The sequence below is a fragment of the Phodopus roborovskii genome, unplaced genomic scaffold, assembly GCF_943737965.1.
Source record: "Phodopus roborovskii unplaced genomic scaffold, PHOROB, whole genome shotgun sequence".
In the NCBI taxonomy this organism is placed as follows: Eukaryota; Metazoa; Chordata; class Mammalia; order Rodentia; family Cricetidae; genus Phodopus; species Phodopus roborovskii.
In genome coordinates, this window is record NW_026125295.1 from 11,409,796 (window position 1) to 11,422,653 (window position 12,858).

A 12,858-nucleotide genomic window follows, 5' to 3' on the forward strand; every position below is an offset into this window, starting at 1 on the left:
AAACATATATAGAAAAGATCTGACTTGATTATAAAAGGTAAATTAAGACTTCGTCAGCTAATAGGAAGGGACCCAGCAGAAATTATAGTACCTTTAACTAATGAGGAAATTTCGTCCTTATGGAAAGATAACGAATATTGGCAGAGAGCTTGCAGTAACTTTTTGGGAACAATTAGCAACAACTATCCCAAAACTGAGAGAATCAAATTCATAAAGAAAACAATTTGGATTCTTCCACGCATTGTAAGAAAAACACCTATTTCTGGAGTTCATACATTCTACACTGATGCAAACAAATCAGGTAAGGCAGGATATAAATCAGGAAAAATTAGCAAAGTGGTTCAAAGCCCTTACAATTCTGTACAAAAGGCAGAATTGTATGCCATTCTCATGGTACTTATGGATTTTAAAGAACCCCTCAATATAGTTACTGACTCTCAATACGCAGAGAGAGTCGTTTTACACATTGAGACTGCAGAATTTATTCCTGACAATACAGAATTAACTTCATTGTTTATACAGTTACAAGATACTATCAGAAAGAGGACTCATCCTATATATATAACTCACATCAGATCCCATACGGGTCTGCCAGGTCCTCTAGCACAAGGCAATGATGAAATTGATCGTTTATTGATAGGAAGTGTGCTAGAAGCCTCAGAGTTTCATAAGAAACACCACGTGAACAGCAAAGGTTTAAAAAAGGATTTTTCTATCACTTGGGAACAAGCCAAGGAAATAGTAAGGAAATGTCCTACTTGCTCATTCTATAACCAAACTCCTTTACCACCAGGCAGTAACCCTAAAGGTATAAATAGGAATGAAATATGGCAAATGGATGTGTTTCATTTTGCAGAATTTGGAAAATTAAAATATGTACATCACACTATAGATACATTTTCAGGGTTTCAATGGGCTACTGCTCTGAGCTCTGAAAAGGCTGATTCTGTTATAACACACTTATTAGAGGTAATGGCTATTATGGGCATACCTGCACAAATAAAAACTGACAATGCTCCAGCATATGTCTCCAGCAAATTGAAACAGTTTTTTGAGTATTATAACATAAAGCATATAACTGGTATACCACACAATCCTACAGGACAAGCAGTGGTTGAGAGATCCAATCGTACTTTAAAAGAAATGCTCCATAAACAGGCAGGAGGAACCAAGACACCCAAACACAGATTACATAATGCTTTATTAACATTAAACTTTCTTAATGCTGATGAGAAAGGAAAAACAGCTGCAGAAAGACACTGGACAATAGAAAAAACTTCTGAACTAAATCAGCCAGTGTACTTCAAGGATGTACTGACCTCAGAATGGAAAGCAGGATATGTGTTACGTTGGGGTAGGAGTTTTGCATTTGTATCTACAGGAGAAGAAAAACTATGGATACCATCTAAGTTAATCAAGATTCGAGTTGAACAAGAGAAACATCTTAATGAAGAGAAATGACAAGTCATCCAACACATGTCAGCAACTTCCTGCCTATTAACTACTGGTCCTTTTATTATTATTAACTTAAACCTTCCAAATTCATAGGGAAAATAACCTCTTTGGTTACTTTGGATTTTTAAAATTGTGAAGGCCATTTTAGAACTGAGATTATATAAACAAGTTTTCAGAAAGCATATCACAATGGTTGGTTAATTATACTACCCTACAGGGGGAGAAGTCTTAATTTCTTAAAACATGAATACATTTAAAAAACAAAACCTGGTATAACACAGTCTGAAGTTTGACCATCCATGGGGTAGGGAGAGGGTTGAAACTCCACAAATATGTTTTGCTCTTCTCATTATCAAGGACTCATGGAAACAACAGAAGAGATTTTAAATTAGCAAGGAAAAGTTAAAACAGTGGAAAAATGCTGGGGGTTGTTAAATGAAAATCAGCTTCAAACTTCCTGACATAAGACATTTGTCTTATGGGCAATGAAGAGCTAGCTCAGGGGTTAAGAACATTTATTGTTCTCCAGGAGGACCCAGGTTTGATCCCCAGCACCAATAGGCCAGCTCAGAGCCACCTGTAATTCTAGTTCAAGGGGATCTCACACCCACTTCTAGGCTTTGGGGACACTTCATATATATGGTGCATTTACACACATGTAGTCAAAGTATTCATGCCCATGGTAACAAAAATAATAAATAATTTTTTTAAAAACATCTTTCTGGGTGGTGGTGGCACATGTCTTTAATTCCAGAATTCAGGAGACAGGGGCAGGTGGATCTCTGTGAATTTGAGGTCAGCCTGGTCTACAGAGCGAGTTCCAGGATAGCCAGAACTACACAGAGCAACCCTGCCTCAAAAAACAAAACAACAACAACAACAAAATCTTGCCAAACTCTGGCAATTCCAATAATCCTCAGACAATCTCCCACCCCCAGCAACCCCACAGCTGCCTTCATTTACCTATTCAAGGGAATTCGTCTTTCTGAGAAATTTAAATATCTGCAGGATATGAATGAACACTAACCATTTTATATGCATTATCAATCTAGTCTTTTATTTATAAATATAAATGACAGAGAAATCAGGAGATAGTTAAAGGAAAGCAATAGTATCAAAGAGAAGCAGGAAAAGGGATCCCCAAAACCTCAACAGCAGCATAAATAACTTGGTGGGGGGCATTCTCTATGTAGATAGAGTAACATTCTTAAATGCAATCCAAGAAGATGAGGCAAATGTAAACAAAAGCAGATGCAGTAAGAAACAGCTGAGGAGATGGCTCAGTGGTTGAAAGCACTGGCTGCTCTACTAGAGAACCCAGATTCCATTCCCAGCACCACATAGCCGCTCACAACCATCAGTATTTCAGTTTCAGGGGATCTAACACCCTCTTCCAGCCTTTGGAGAAAGCAGGCACACCATGGTGCAATGACATCCATGTATGCAAAACACACACACAAACACACACACACACACACACACACACACACACACATATCTTAAAAAATAAAGCAAGAAAGAGTTCTTGGAAATTAAAATCATGGTTTTCCAAATTTTAAAATGTAGTAATAAACAATGAGAATTACAGAAAGAAAAGCTAAAGACCAAGTAAAGTATATGAGGGGAAAGTAGAGAGATACACAAACCCAAGAAACTTACTCAATGGCTTACTAGTAGTAGAAAAAGTTGGAAGGGAATAAAATGATAGGAGATATTTTCCCTGAGCTAAGAAAGACAGAGTAAAAGGAATCAGCAAGTTCCACAAAAGAGTAAGTAAACACCTCCATCCTTATATATCCCAAGGAAATTTGAGAACTCAAAGTCAGAGAATGTTCTAGAAAAAAGAAACAAAATGACTAACATCAGACTTATGATCAATGGCAATAGGGATTAAGAGGAAATTAAATATTTTTTCAAAGTTGTCACACAATTTTATAGAATAGTCTATAAATCTAAAGATAGTATGGATACTAGAAAAGGCTGTCACTAAATGATGGCAGGTTACTGATGGTGAAACACAGCCTAATTACAAAAGTGTTAACAAGAGGGGATAAGGGAAAGGCAAATTTCTGTCAATAAAATAGAGTAATTATATCCAAATATTAGAAAGTAATGTGAAGATAACGACATTTTCAAAAAGCTCTCTAGTTTTACCATCGCTGCCTCCTCCAGTAGGTATCCTCACAAGTCAAGAATGCTACCACCTCTAGATAACAGGAAGTATAAAAGTCAGACATGAGTACAGGAGATATCAAACAGCATTGCTTAAAGACTGTCACAATGAAAGAGCAATGGTTTCAAGACAGTTGGTGATTCATTCCTACGAGCCCAGCTATGCCACTTGTGGTAGGAAAAGTAATATTTTATATAATCACACTACCATGAAAATGCCACCCACTAGTTTCCGATTTTAGAATCAACCCATAGATAAAGCCGAGAAAACTTTGAAAAGTTAAGGATAGAAGATAAATGATAAAAGATAAAAGATAAATACAAGCCCAGCAGTAGATCTGGAATGACCATCTACTCTGTCTTATACAGCAGTCTTCTCCAAATCAACTGTCAAGAAATAGAGATCTAAGTGTATTTTCAATTGTCAGCAGTGACAGTTTCTGAGAAGTAGGCTAATTTTGGTTATCTCCTATATGTTTTTTTCCCTTTTCCCATATGCATACATTGTGCGTAGGGGGGGGTAACCTATACTGTTGAAATATAGAACTGGAAATGTTCTAAGATCATTGTAGATGCTCTATAAGAGTTATCACATTCTGCCTTTACAAACACATTTTGAGAACATTGGAGGCGAAAGGTCTCACTTCCACCTACACATACAAACAAAAGGCAAATCAATTTACATCTAATATCACAGAACCAGTTCCCCAACACCTCCCCACAAAAAGTAAATATACTGGTGCTATACCTGATGGGCCCTTAGAACTGGAAGCCAGCTTTTCCAGGTGGCTGTTGATTTTTTCAATAGCTCTGAAGTTCTTGTTCCTCTTTAGAACATCCACAGCAGACATAGAGTGTTCATCTAGCAGAGTAGGGTCTGCTCCAAAGCTCAGTAGCATCTGCACATCTTCTGTTTGTCCTAGAGCAGGCCAAAATGAGAAGGGGGGATTGCTCATGGTTCCTTCCATAAGGAGATGTCCCATGACTGCTCATGGGACTAGGGTTCCTCTCGTTTAAGGAGCCTAAATGACAGCCTCATACAGTCAACCCAACTCCCCCAAATCAAGGAGTCCTGGTGTGGAGTGGGAAGGAAAATAGCTTTTAAGAAGTTCAGAAGTGCACTCCTCTCTACCTTTCTCCCCTCTCCTTGGCAATAAGCAAAGAGAGGGGAAATCTGGTTACTAGGCAACAGTTACAGCTGTAAGGATAAGAGCAAGCTGTGACTTCAGATTTCTTTATCCCCTGGAGAAGAAACAGAATATTGTTCCAGAAAAAACTTTAAATAAATCATATATATATATATATACATATGTATATATATATATATTATTTATATATAATGAGTATGTAAAATATAATAAAGACACACACACAAGCCTGTCTGGAGATAGAAGAAAAAAGTATCAATTGCTTTGGCATCAGGGTTTTTTGTTGTTATTGTTACCACTTTCTAGCCCCAACCTCCCAGCTATCAGCTCCATTTGAGCTCTGATATACCTATCTGGCAAATATCAAGGTGTCTCAGTGATCATAGATCTGACTGGTTTCAGACTGAAACAGGTATGTCCCTGGGGTACCCAGGACTTAGGGAGGTATAGAGAATTAAATCAATGCTAACTTTCAACTCCACTGTGTAGTATTTACTAAAGTTTACTGTCTGACAAGCATCTCTGTGCCAAGTGTGTGAGCCGTTCACTGCTGTCTTCTCCCATCGCAGTGCTCACAGCTGCTTCTCTCATCACACAAATAAAATACTTAAGGCTTCCTATCCACAGAGCCCTTACTGTCACAGGCACAAAACTAAGCCCTAAGATTCCTGCCCCATGGTGCACGTATACCCAATCATAGTCATAGTCAGCAATGAAACCCTGCCAATCCCAAGTCAGCTAACCTTAAGGCAGGTCAGACTGGGAATGAGTCAGATGCCAAAGCTCTAGAGATCAGAGAGGAAACCCAATCATCAAAGACTCAAAGATGAGAGGGACCTGATGCACAGGAAGTTCTTCCCTGCTGGTTTTGAAGGTAGAGGATGCCACGGAGTGACTATGTGTGGCCTACAGAAGCTCAGAGCAACTTCTGGAAAACATTCAAAAAAATTGAAACCTTAGCCCAGTATCTTAGATTCTGCCCCACCAAATATGCCTGAAAGCAGACCTGAAATTCCAGATGAAAACACGGCCAAAGCCAACAGCTTGTATTCAGCCTTTCTGAAAAATCAGAAGACCAGTTGCATCAGGCAGACTACTGACCCACAAGAACTGTGAGCTGAAAAATGGGCACCAAACAAAGCGGGGATGTCATTGCAAGCCACCATACTGTTGGTACTTTATTATACAGCACATCTGTAGGGTGTCATATGGTCAATGAAAACTAACTGATGCTTGGTTTAAAAGGCATTACAGGAGCTGGTAAGATGACTCAGCAGGTAAAGGCACTTGCCACTAAGGCTAACAACATTAATTCAGCTCCTGGGACCTATATAGTGGAAGAAAAATAATCAATTCCCAAAAGCTGTGTTCTACTTACACACAGCATGCACCCCCCCCCCCACACACACACACCATGGTGTTCATGTTTTAAAGAAAGGAAGAAATCCCTATTTCCAATGTTGCTTGTCATCAGAAGACCACAGCTCAGCCTCACTCACCAAATCTGCTCCAGATGATAACAGCACCCAGTATAAGCACCACCATTCCTGCTACCTCCATTTCACAGAACTGAGATTTCATTATCATTGTAGAAAAATAAAAAGTTCTGTGTTTGTTTGAGACAGGATCTCATTATGTAGAGCAGACTGGCCTCGAACTAAAGAGTTCCACCTGCCTCTGTCTCCCCAGTGCAAGGAGTATGTGCCACTGCATATGAAGAAAAAAATAATGTTTTCTTATATAACCAAGAGGAAGTAGTGATGGGACTGAGAGTTTGAGGCAAGTGAGTGTCATCAAAGAGCTCCACGGGAGTGAACAACTTTCCTCCTTCTGAGTTCAGCAAGGCTTTCCATGTCACAATAACCAGCCCCCCTTCAGCTATGTCTGTGTCTCCTACATGTGGCCTGTGTAGCACTGTGTGTATGAGGACATAATACCCATGTTATGTTCTAAGAACCATAAAGACCATGTCGGTTGCCTGATTCACAGATTCTCCCAGGCAGCCAATACAAATCTGGCATGAAGTAAAGGCACTTTGTAGCCTACAGTAAGGGAGGATGGGTGGGAGTGTGGCCAGAAGCCTATGTTCTTCAATCATTTAACCCCAACCCCACAGAAGCCACTTGAAAAGCATAGGAGCCCAGTGAATCTCTTCTCACCCATCTCCTTCATCCTTGCAGCCTGTTCTCCCAGTCATATTTAATTCAAGGAAAAGTTTGGCCCTCTGAGCTTGCTGTTTATGGGTCTTCTCACATCTGCAGTCATTGGACCCACAACACACCTTCCAACATAGTGTCTCTACTCACTCTTGATGGAGTACCCAGGGAAGTGGGAAGCAGCAACATGCAGGACAGTGCAGCCGGAATCATCTCTGTGGTTGATGCGACTTTTCCACTCAGGCTTGTGCTCCATTATCCATCTGAAAAGTTGACTATCCCCTGGCAGAAATAAGTTGCAAATATTATTTTTCACAGCAAAGCAATACAGTAAATCAACTGTATGACCACTAAGGGATCATAATGGGGATATAGCACACATTTCTACTCTCCAAGCAAAGGTGTGAGGAGAGGGAGGCATTCCATGGTAATCTCAGGTCAGGTTCCTAGAAGACTGACAGGGATTCTTTCCCATGTAACTTACTGAGGAGGAGAAATTCAGGAGAAAGGGCATAAACAAAGCAGGGCAGGACTGGGGAAGGAACTAAGCAAGGATTTAGCCTGAACCTCATCTGGTGCCAGCTATTGTAAAGAGGAGACGGACCAGGTCTTGACCCTAGGACATAGGCAAATTTCTAATCTTCACAAATCTCCTCATTTGAAAATGGGTCTAGAATCAGACTGGTTTTGGTCACACTATTTTTACACGTTTGTCTACCAATCAATAAGAGGCAGAATTGCACCATGGACAAAATTCTGAGTATATTAAATGGATAATGGTGGAGCACAAATAAAAAATGGAAGGATAAAGCCCCAAGCCAGAACTCTCTTGGCTCCTCCTGGTTCAGGAAGATGTCAAACTTACACCTGTCAATAAAACACAAGTTTCTATCTAAAGTGTTGGTATGAGTGTATGTATATTAATGACAGTTAAACATTTAATTTGTAAAATAAATGATAAAGCTTTAAAGAGTCTATCTTATGAAGACAGAAGTCCTGTTGAGTCTAGTGGCACATGCCTGTAGTCCCAGCTACTCTGGAAGTCAAGACAAAAGGAATACAAATCCAAGGTCTGCCTGTGTTACAGAATGAACTCAAAGCCAGAGAAAGTAGCTAGCAAAACAGAGTCTCAAAAGTGAAAGGGTGTGAAAGTGAGAGTAGCTTAGTGGCAGACAGCTTGCCTAGCACATGTAAAGGTTCTTCTTTCTGTCCTTAGAGAGAGAGGGAGGGGGAGAAAGAACAGGAGATAGAGTGAGTATGCAGTCCTTGGCAATGTAAACAATTGTGTCAATATTAGTCCATGTTCCTCAAGGATCCTCCAGCCTGTCCCAAACACAGCTGCAGGCCCTCTGGACACAGAAAAGCATGCTGAGTGAAAGAACCATACAAGGTACCTCTGTCTTAACAGTTATCTATGCCAATCCCTTTCTGAACTCTACCCTTCTATCTAGACTCTAAAAACACAAAATCTTTGCAAGCTAGATCTCTGGTAACTACCAAGGTGCCAGGAGAAGTAAAGACGTTTTGACCTTGCTGAAAACCAGAATAGTCAGTCTGCCTTCAAGTAGCTCAACTCTGGGCAGAGCCCTTTGAGCTCTGAGCTCTCAATCAGCTAGGTAGGTATGTGATGGGGAGAACACTCACTCGTTTGGATGCAGAGCTGCATGATGGAATGGAGAGGGTTGGGTCCTATGCTTTCAATACGGGCACCAATGGAGATGAGCCACTGAACCAGCTTGGGCACCTCTTCCATTTTCTCATAAAGCCCAAGGAAGATATACTTCTAAGAAAAAATAAAAACAGTACATACAAGTAGAACCATGGAAGTTACTCATCAATACAAAACTTAAAGTCCTTCAACCACACATTTTTGAATCAGTAAAACATGAATTAACCATTTTCAGCCTGAGAGCACTGTAAATAACACATCTACAATGAAGCAGCTACTTGGGAAGTCCTAAACACAAGCAACATAGCCTCCTACAAAAAAAAAAAAAAAAAAAAACATCTCCAGAATCACCCCTCCCCTTACCTCAAAGAGGCTTTTCAGTGACAGCTCAGACATAAGGAGATCGCTTGGCAGTCGATCTTTCCTTGCTGATAACAGTAGAAATGACTGCTTATAAGAAAGAATAAGAAAGGGTTAGCACAGTAATATTCTCCATGGCTTATTAGAGCAGAAAGGTTAGTGTAAGATACAACAACAAACAAAAGACAAGTTTCATCTACCTTTTAAGCTACCTAAAAAGTTTGTAAGCCTGAGTCACGATAGCTAGTCTTTTGGTCTAGCCATCAGTCTGGCTGACTTCAAGCAAAGCTCTCCCACATTCCCTCATATCCTGCCAATATCAAGCATCATGGCAGGGGGTGAGGGCAGTCTGATATCATACAAACCTAAAATCCCAGCTCTGTCTGACCAAGCCTAGAGATACCTACCTCATGCACATCCCTGCCAATGGACTAGGGACATAGAAACTCAGACTAAGGCCAAGTTTTACTTCTAGATCCTTTCAGTTTAATGTACAATCAATGCTCACCTTTTACAGGCCCACTGTTCACACTCAGCCCAAGCTAATGCAATTAGGGATCTGACAGTCATGACCACTGGCCTGGCTTTTACAAGATGCCTCAGTCTCCAGTACTTGAAAACTACCTAGACACACAGCCAGGATTTGGGGCCTACGTCTTTAGACTGGATTCCTGAGCTTTCCCTTGATTGTATAAGATGATAATATCCAATTATAATAATAAAAAAAAAAAAAAACCCTAGCTTAGCAGTTAAGAGAGATGGCCCAGTGGTTAAGAACATGGCTGCTCTTCCAGAGGACCAGAGTTCAATTCCCAGCAACCACATGACAGCTCACAACCATTTGTAACTCCAGTTTCAGGGAACCTGATGTCTTCTTCTGCCTGCCTTGGGTACCAGGCAAGCATGTAGTACACAGACATAGATGCAGGCAAAAAAGTCATACACAGCTAGAAAAATTGATGTGCTTAGCACATCAACACACACAACAGACTGTCACTGGGTGCCCTTAATCATCCTTTTTAAATTCTCAGCAAAACCCTAAGGAAAAACGTAAAGTAAATTTGTAACTTAAAAATGAAAATCTGAGATTCAGAGGTGAAACTATCAGTCCAAAAGGTAAGTGGAGGATTAAGGCTCAAGGGCAACTCCAGTCTCTTTTAGCTGTTATTCCCCAATTAGCAGTTTCTTAAAACTACACAGAAACCTGTGTTATGAAGATGGCTCCCTTGGTAAAGGGCATACCATGCAAGCACAAGGATCTGAGTTTAGGTCCCCAGAATCCACTTAAAAATCCAGGCACAGAAACAGACATCTGTAACTCCAGAGGAGGCAAGAGAAGACAGGTCAATCCCTGAATGTCACTGGCCAACCAGCCTAGCTGAATAATGAGCTCCAATTCAGTGACAGATCCTGTTCAACAAAATAAGGTGAAGAGTGATGGAGGAAGATACTCAACAACAACCTCAGGCCTCCACACACAAGCACATACACATGTGCACATGCATCTACATTCACATATGTACTCACAAAGCAGTACACATCACATACACTGTACATAAAACAGGCACATTCACACAGAGAATAAATAAATAAATAAATGTTTTTTTTTTTTTTTTTAAAGGTTGTTCTGGACCTGAACAAGTGATAGTTCATGGACCCCAGTCTGATAGCTGGAGAACCTGCATAATACCTAACTAGGCCCCCTGAACATGGGTGTCAGTTGGGGGCCTGGGCAAATCTATGGGCCCTCTGGCAGTGGAACCAGTATTTATCCCTAGTGAACAAACGGGCTTTGGGAGTCCATTCCCTATGGAGGGATACTCTCTCAGCCTAGACACATGGGGGAGGGCCTAGGTCCTGCCCCAAATGATGTGAAAGACTTTGATGGTCCCCTATGGGAGGCCTCACCCTCTCTGAGGAGTGAGTGGGGGTGGTGGGGAATAGGAGGACAGGAGGGAGAGAGAACTGGGATTGGCATGTAAAATAAGATTCTTTTTAATTTAAGTAAAAATTAATTTAAAAAAGAATAAAGTTATTCTTTATTCTGGTATTAAAGTAAGCAATTAATACATTATATCCCTTGGTACCAAGAAAAGAAATTATTTAATACAGTGTGTTTTTGTAGTAAGAGAGCCACTTCCTATACTCACATGCCATAATCCTTTCTTTGCCAACTTCTCTATTACAGATTGCCACATTTCTGTTGAAAACCTCATAGAGAAAATATGGTCAAAGCAGGGCAAGAAACTCTGCAAAACAACGGCGTCACCTGAAAGAAAATTCCAGAGTTTAGAAACTGTCAAGTGAGGGAAGTCTAGAGCCTTAAGGAAAGGTCCCCAATAAAGTCTTCATGGAGTCAAATGTTAAAGATCTCAGGAGGAAAACTCATCTCAAAGTATAAACTACGTGTTGACTGAATGGAATAACAATCACTTTAAGTTTAGCCAGGGTCCTAGATATTGTCAGGGCAGTAGACTGCATCATCTCTGGCCAAGGTATGTAATACATAAGGTCCCTCTGAGCCCTCCTGGAATGAGTAATAAGGCCTCTGATCCCTGAACAAGGAGTATTATAGCTATGATGCCACACAGGACCCTTCTCATCAGTCCTCTAGATTATTTTCATAACTGATAAGGGGTCAGTAAGATGGCACAGCACATGAAGGCTTACTACACAGTCTGAAAACTTGAAAAAGAAAATACATACACACTAAGATTAATGATGTTACTTTAAAAAGAATAACTTTTAGCATATTAGAGAAAAATACTTGAAAGTCACTGGAAAGAACAATCATGTAAGACAAGTAGTGTAAGTAGGAAATCTCTAAACAGCAACAAAGGAAACTTAAAGGCTATAAATAAAGCAAAACTTCAAAAGCTTTAAGTCATTAGTGTCATCAGGCTTCCCTGTTTTCACAAAGGCACAGCCACTAAAGCTTCCAAGCTTCCAAAATGCTTTCTGGTAAGACCAGTTTCATTCCAACTGAATATATTAGCCCCAAAAGAACATTCTGGAGTCATTTTCCTATGAGACATTCAGGGTAAGTAACAAAGACTTAAAACACTTTCTACCAGTTTGACTTACTGCTCATGGTTGTGAAAACCCCGACAAGGAAATCAGGAACCTGCACATGATCTGGTTCTCTCTGCAAAAGTCGTAGACCCTCAAAAAACATACGAGCAGCTTCATAAGGCTGGAGCAAGTGCAGCAAGGAGTAACCGGCTCGATAGTATCCCTGGAAAAGGAAAGTAAAGCTATGATGTTCCCATCACCTATGATCTGGAACGAAAAGCAAGACCTCAATGTGTGACGATCCCATTCCAGAAGCCTCACTGTGTGCAAAGAAGCTCCCCCTTCTCTCACACTCACTCTGTCTCTCTCTCTCTCTCTGTGTGTGTGTGTGTGTCTGTGTGTGCACGCGTGAGTGTGGTGTTTGTGGAAGCCAGTGGTCAATTTCAGGTGTCTTACCCTATTGCTCTCTCCTTTTTTTTTTTTTTTTTTTTTTTAGACAAGACCTCTCACTGAACCATTACAGCAAGGCTGACCAGCTGGCCAGCCAGCCCCCAGGATCCACCTATCTCCCTCTCCAACTAGTGTTGGGGTTACAGGTATATGGGTACTGGGGGATCCAAACTGAGGTCCGTATGATTATACAACAAGTACTTTCCCCCAGGTCATCTCCCTAGTCCCAAGAAAGGCTTCTAAGAAGCAGCAGGCACAGGCTTCCCACATTACACTCTGCCATGTCTTTTGATACGTCTTGTCTGTTAGGAAAGTATGTAACCATGCCCAATGCTGTAGCCTCTGTAACATCTAACATGACAGAGAGGGAAGGAAGCATGAGTATGGTGTACTGTTCACACTGCTAATCACAGTCTGGGCAGGAGAATGAAAAGTG

General features: G+C 40.7%; 1 protein-coding gene across 1 annotated transcript in view; it reads right to left on the bottom strand.

Annotated features, from left to right (window-relative positions):
- The window catches only part of Trank1 (tetratricopeptide repeat and ankyrin repeat containing 1), an 86,946-nt gene that overhangs the window by 44,864 nt on the left and 29,224 nt on the right, over positions 1-12,858 (bottom strand). The window contains exons 3-8 of the mRNA XM_051203067.1: positions 12,045-12,195; positions 11,111-11,229; positions 8,964-9,047; positions 8,576-8,714; positions 7,082-7,213; positions 4,376-4,546 (exon numbers count right to left, since the gene is read on the bottom strand). Coding sequence (XP_051059024.1) covers positions 4,376-4,546; positions 7,082-7,213; positions 8,576-8,714; positions 8,964-9,047; positions 11,111-11,229; positions 12,045-12,195 — 796 coding nt within the window. The remainder of the gene's footprint in view (positions 1-4,375; positions 4,547-7,081; positions 7,214-8,575; positions 8,715-8,963; positions 9,048-11,110; positions 11,230-12,044; positions 12,196-12,858) is intronic.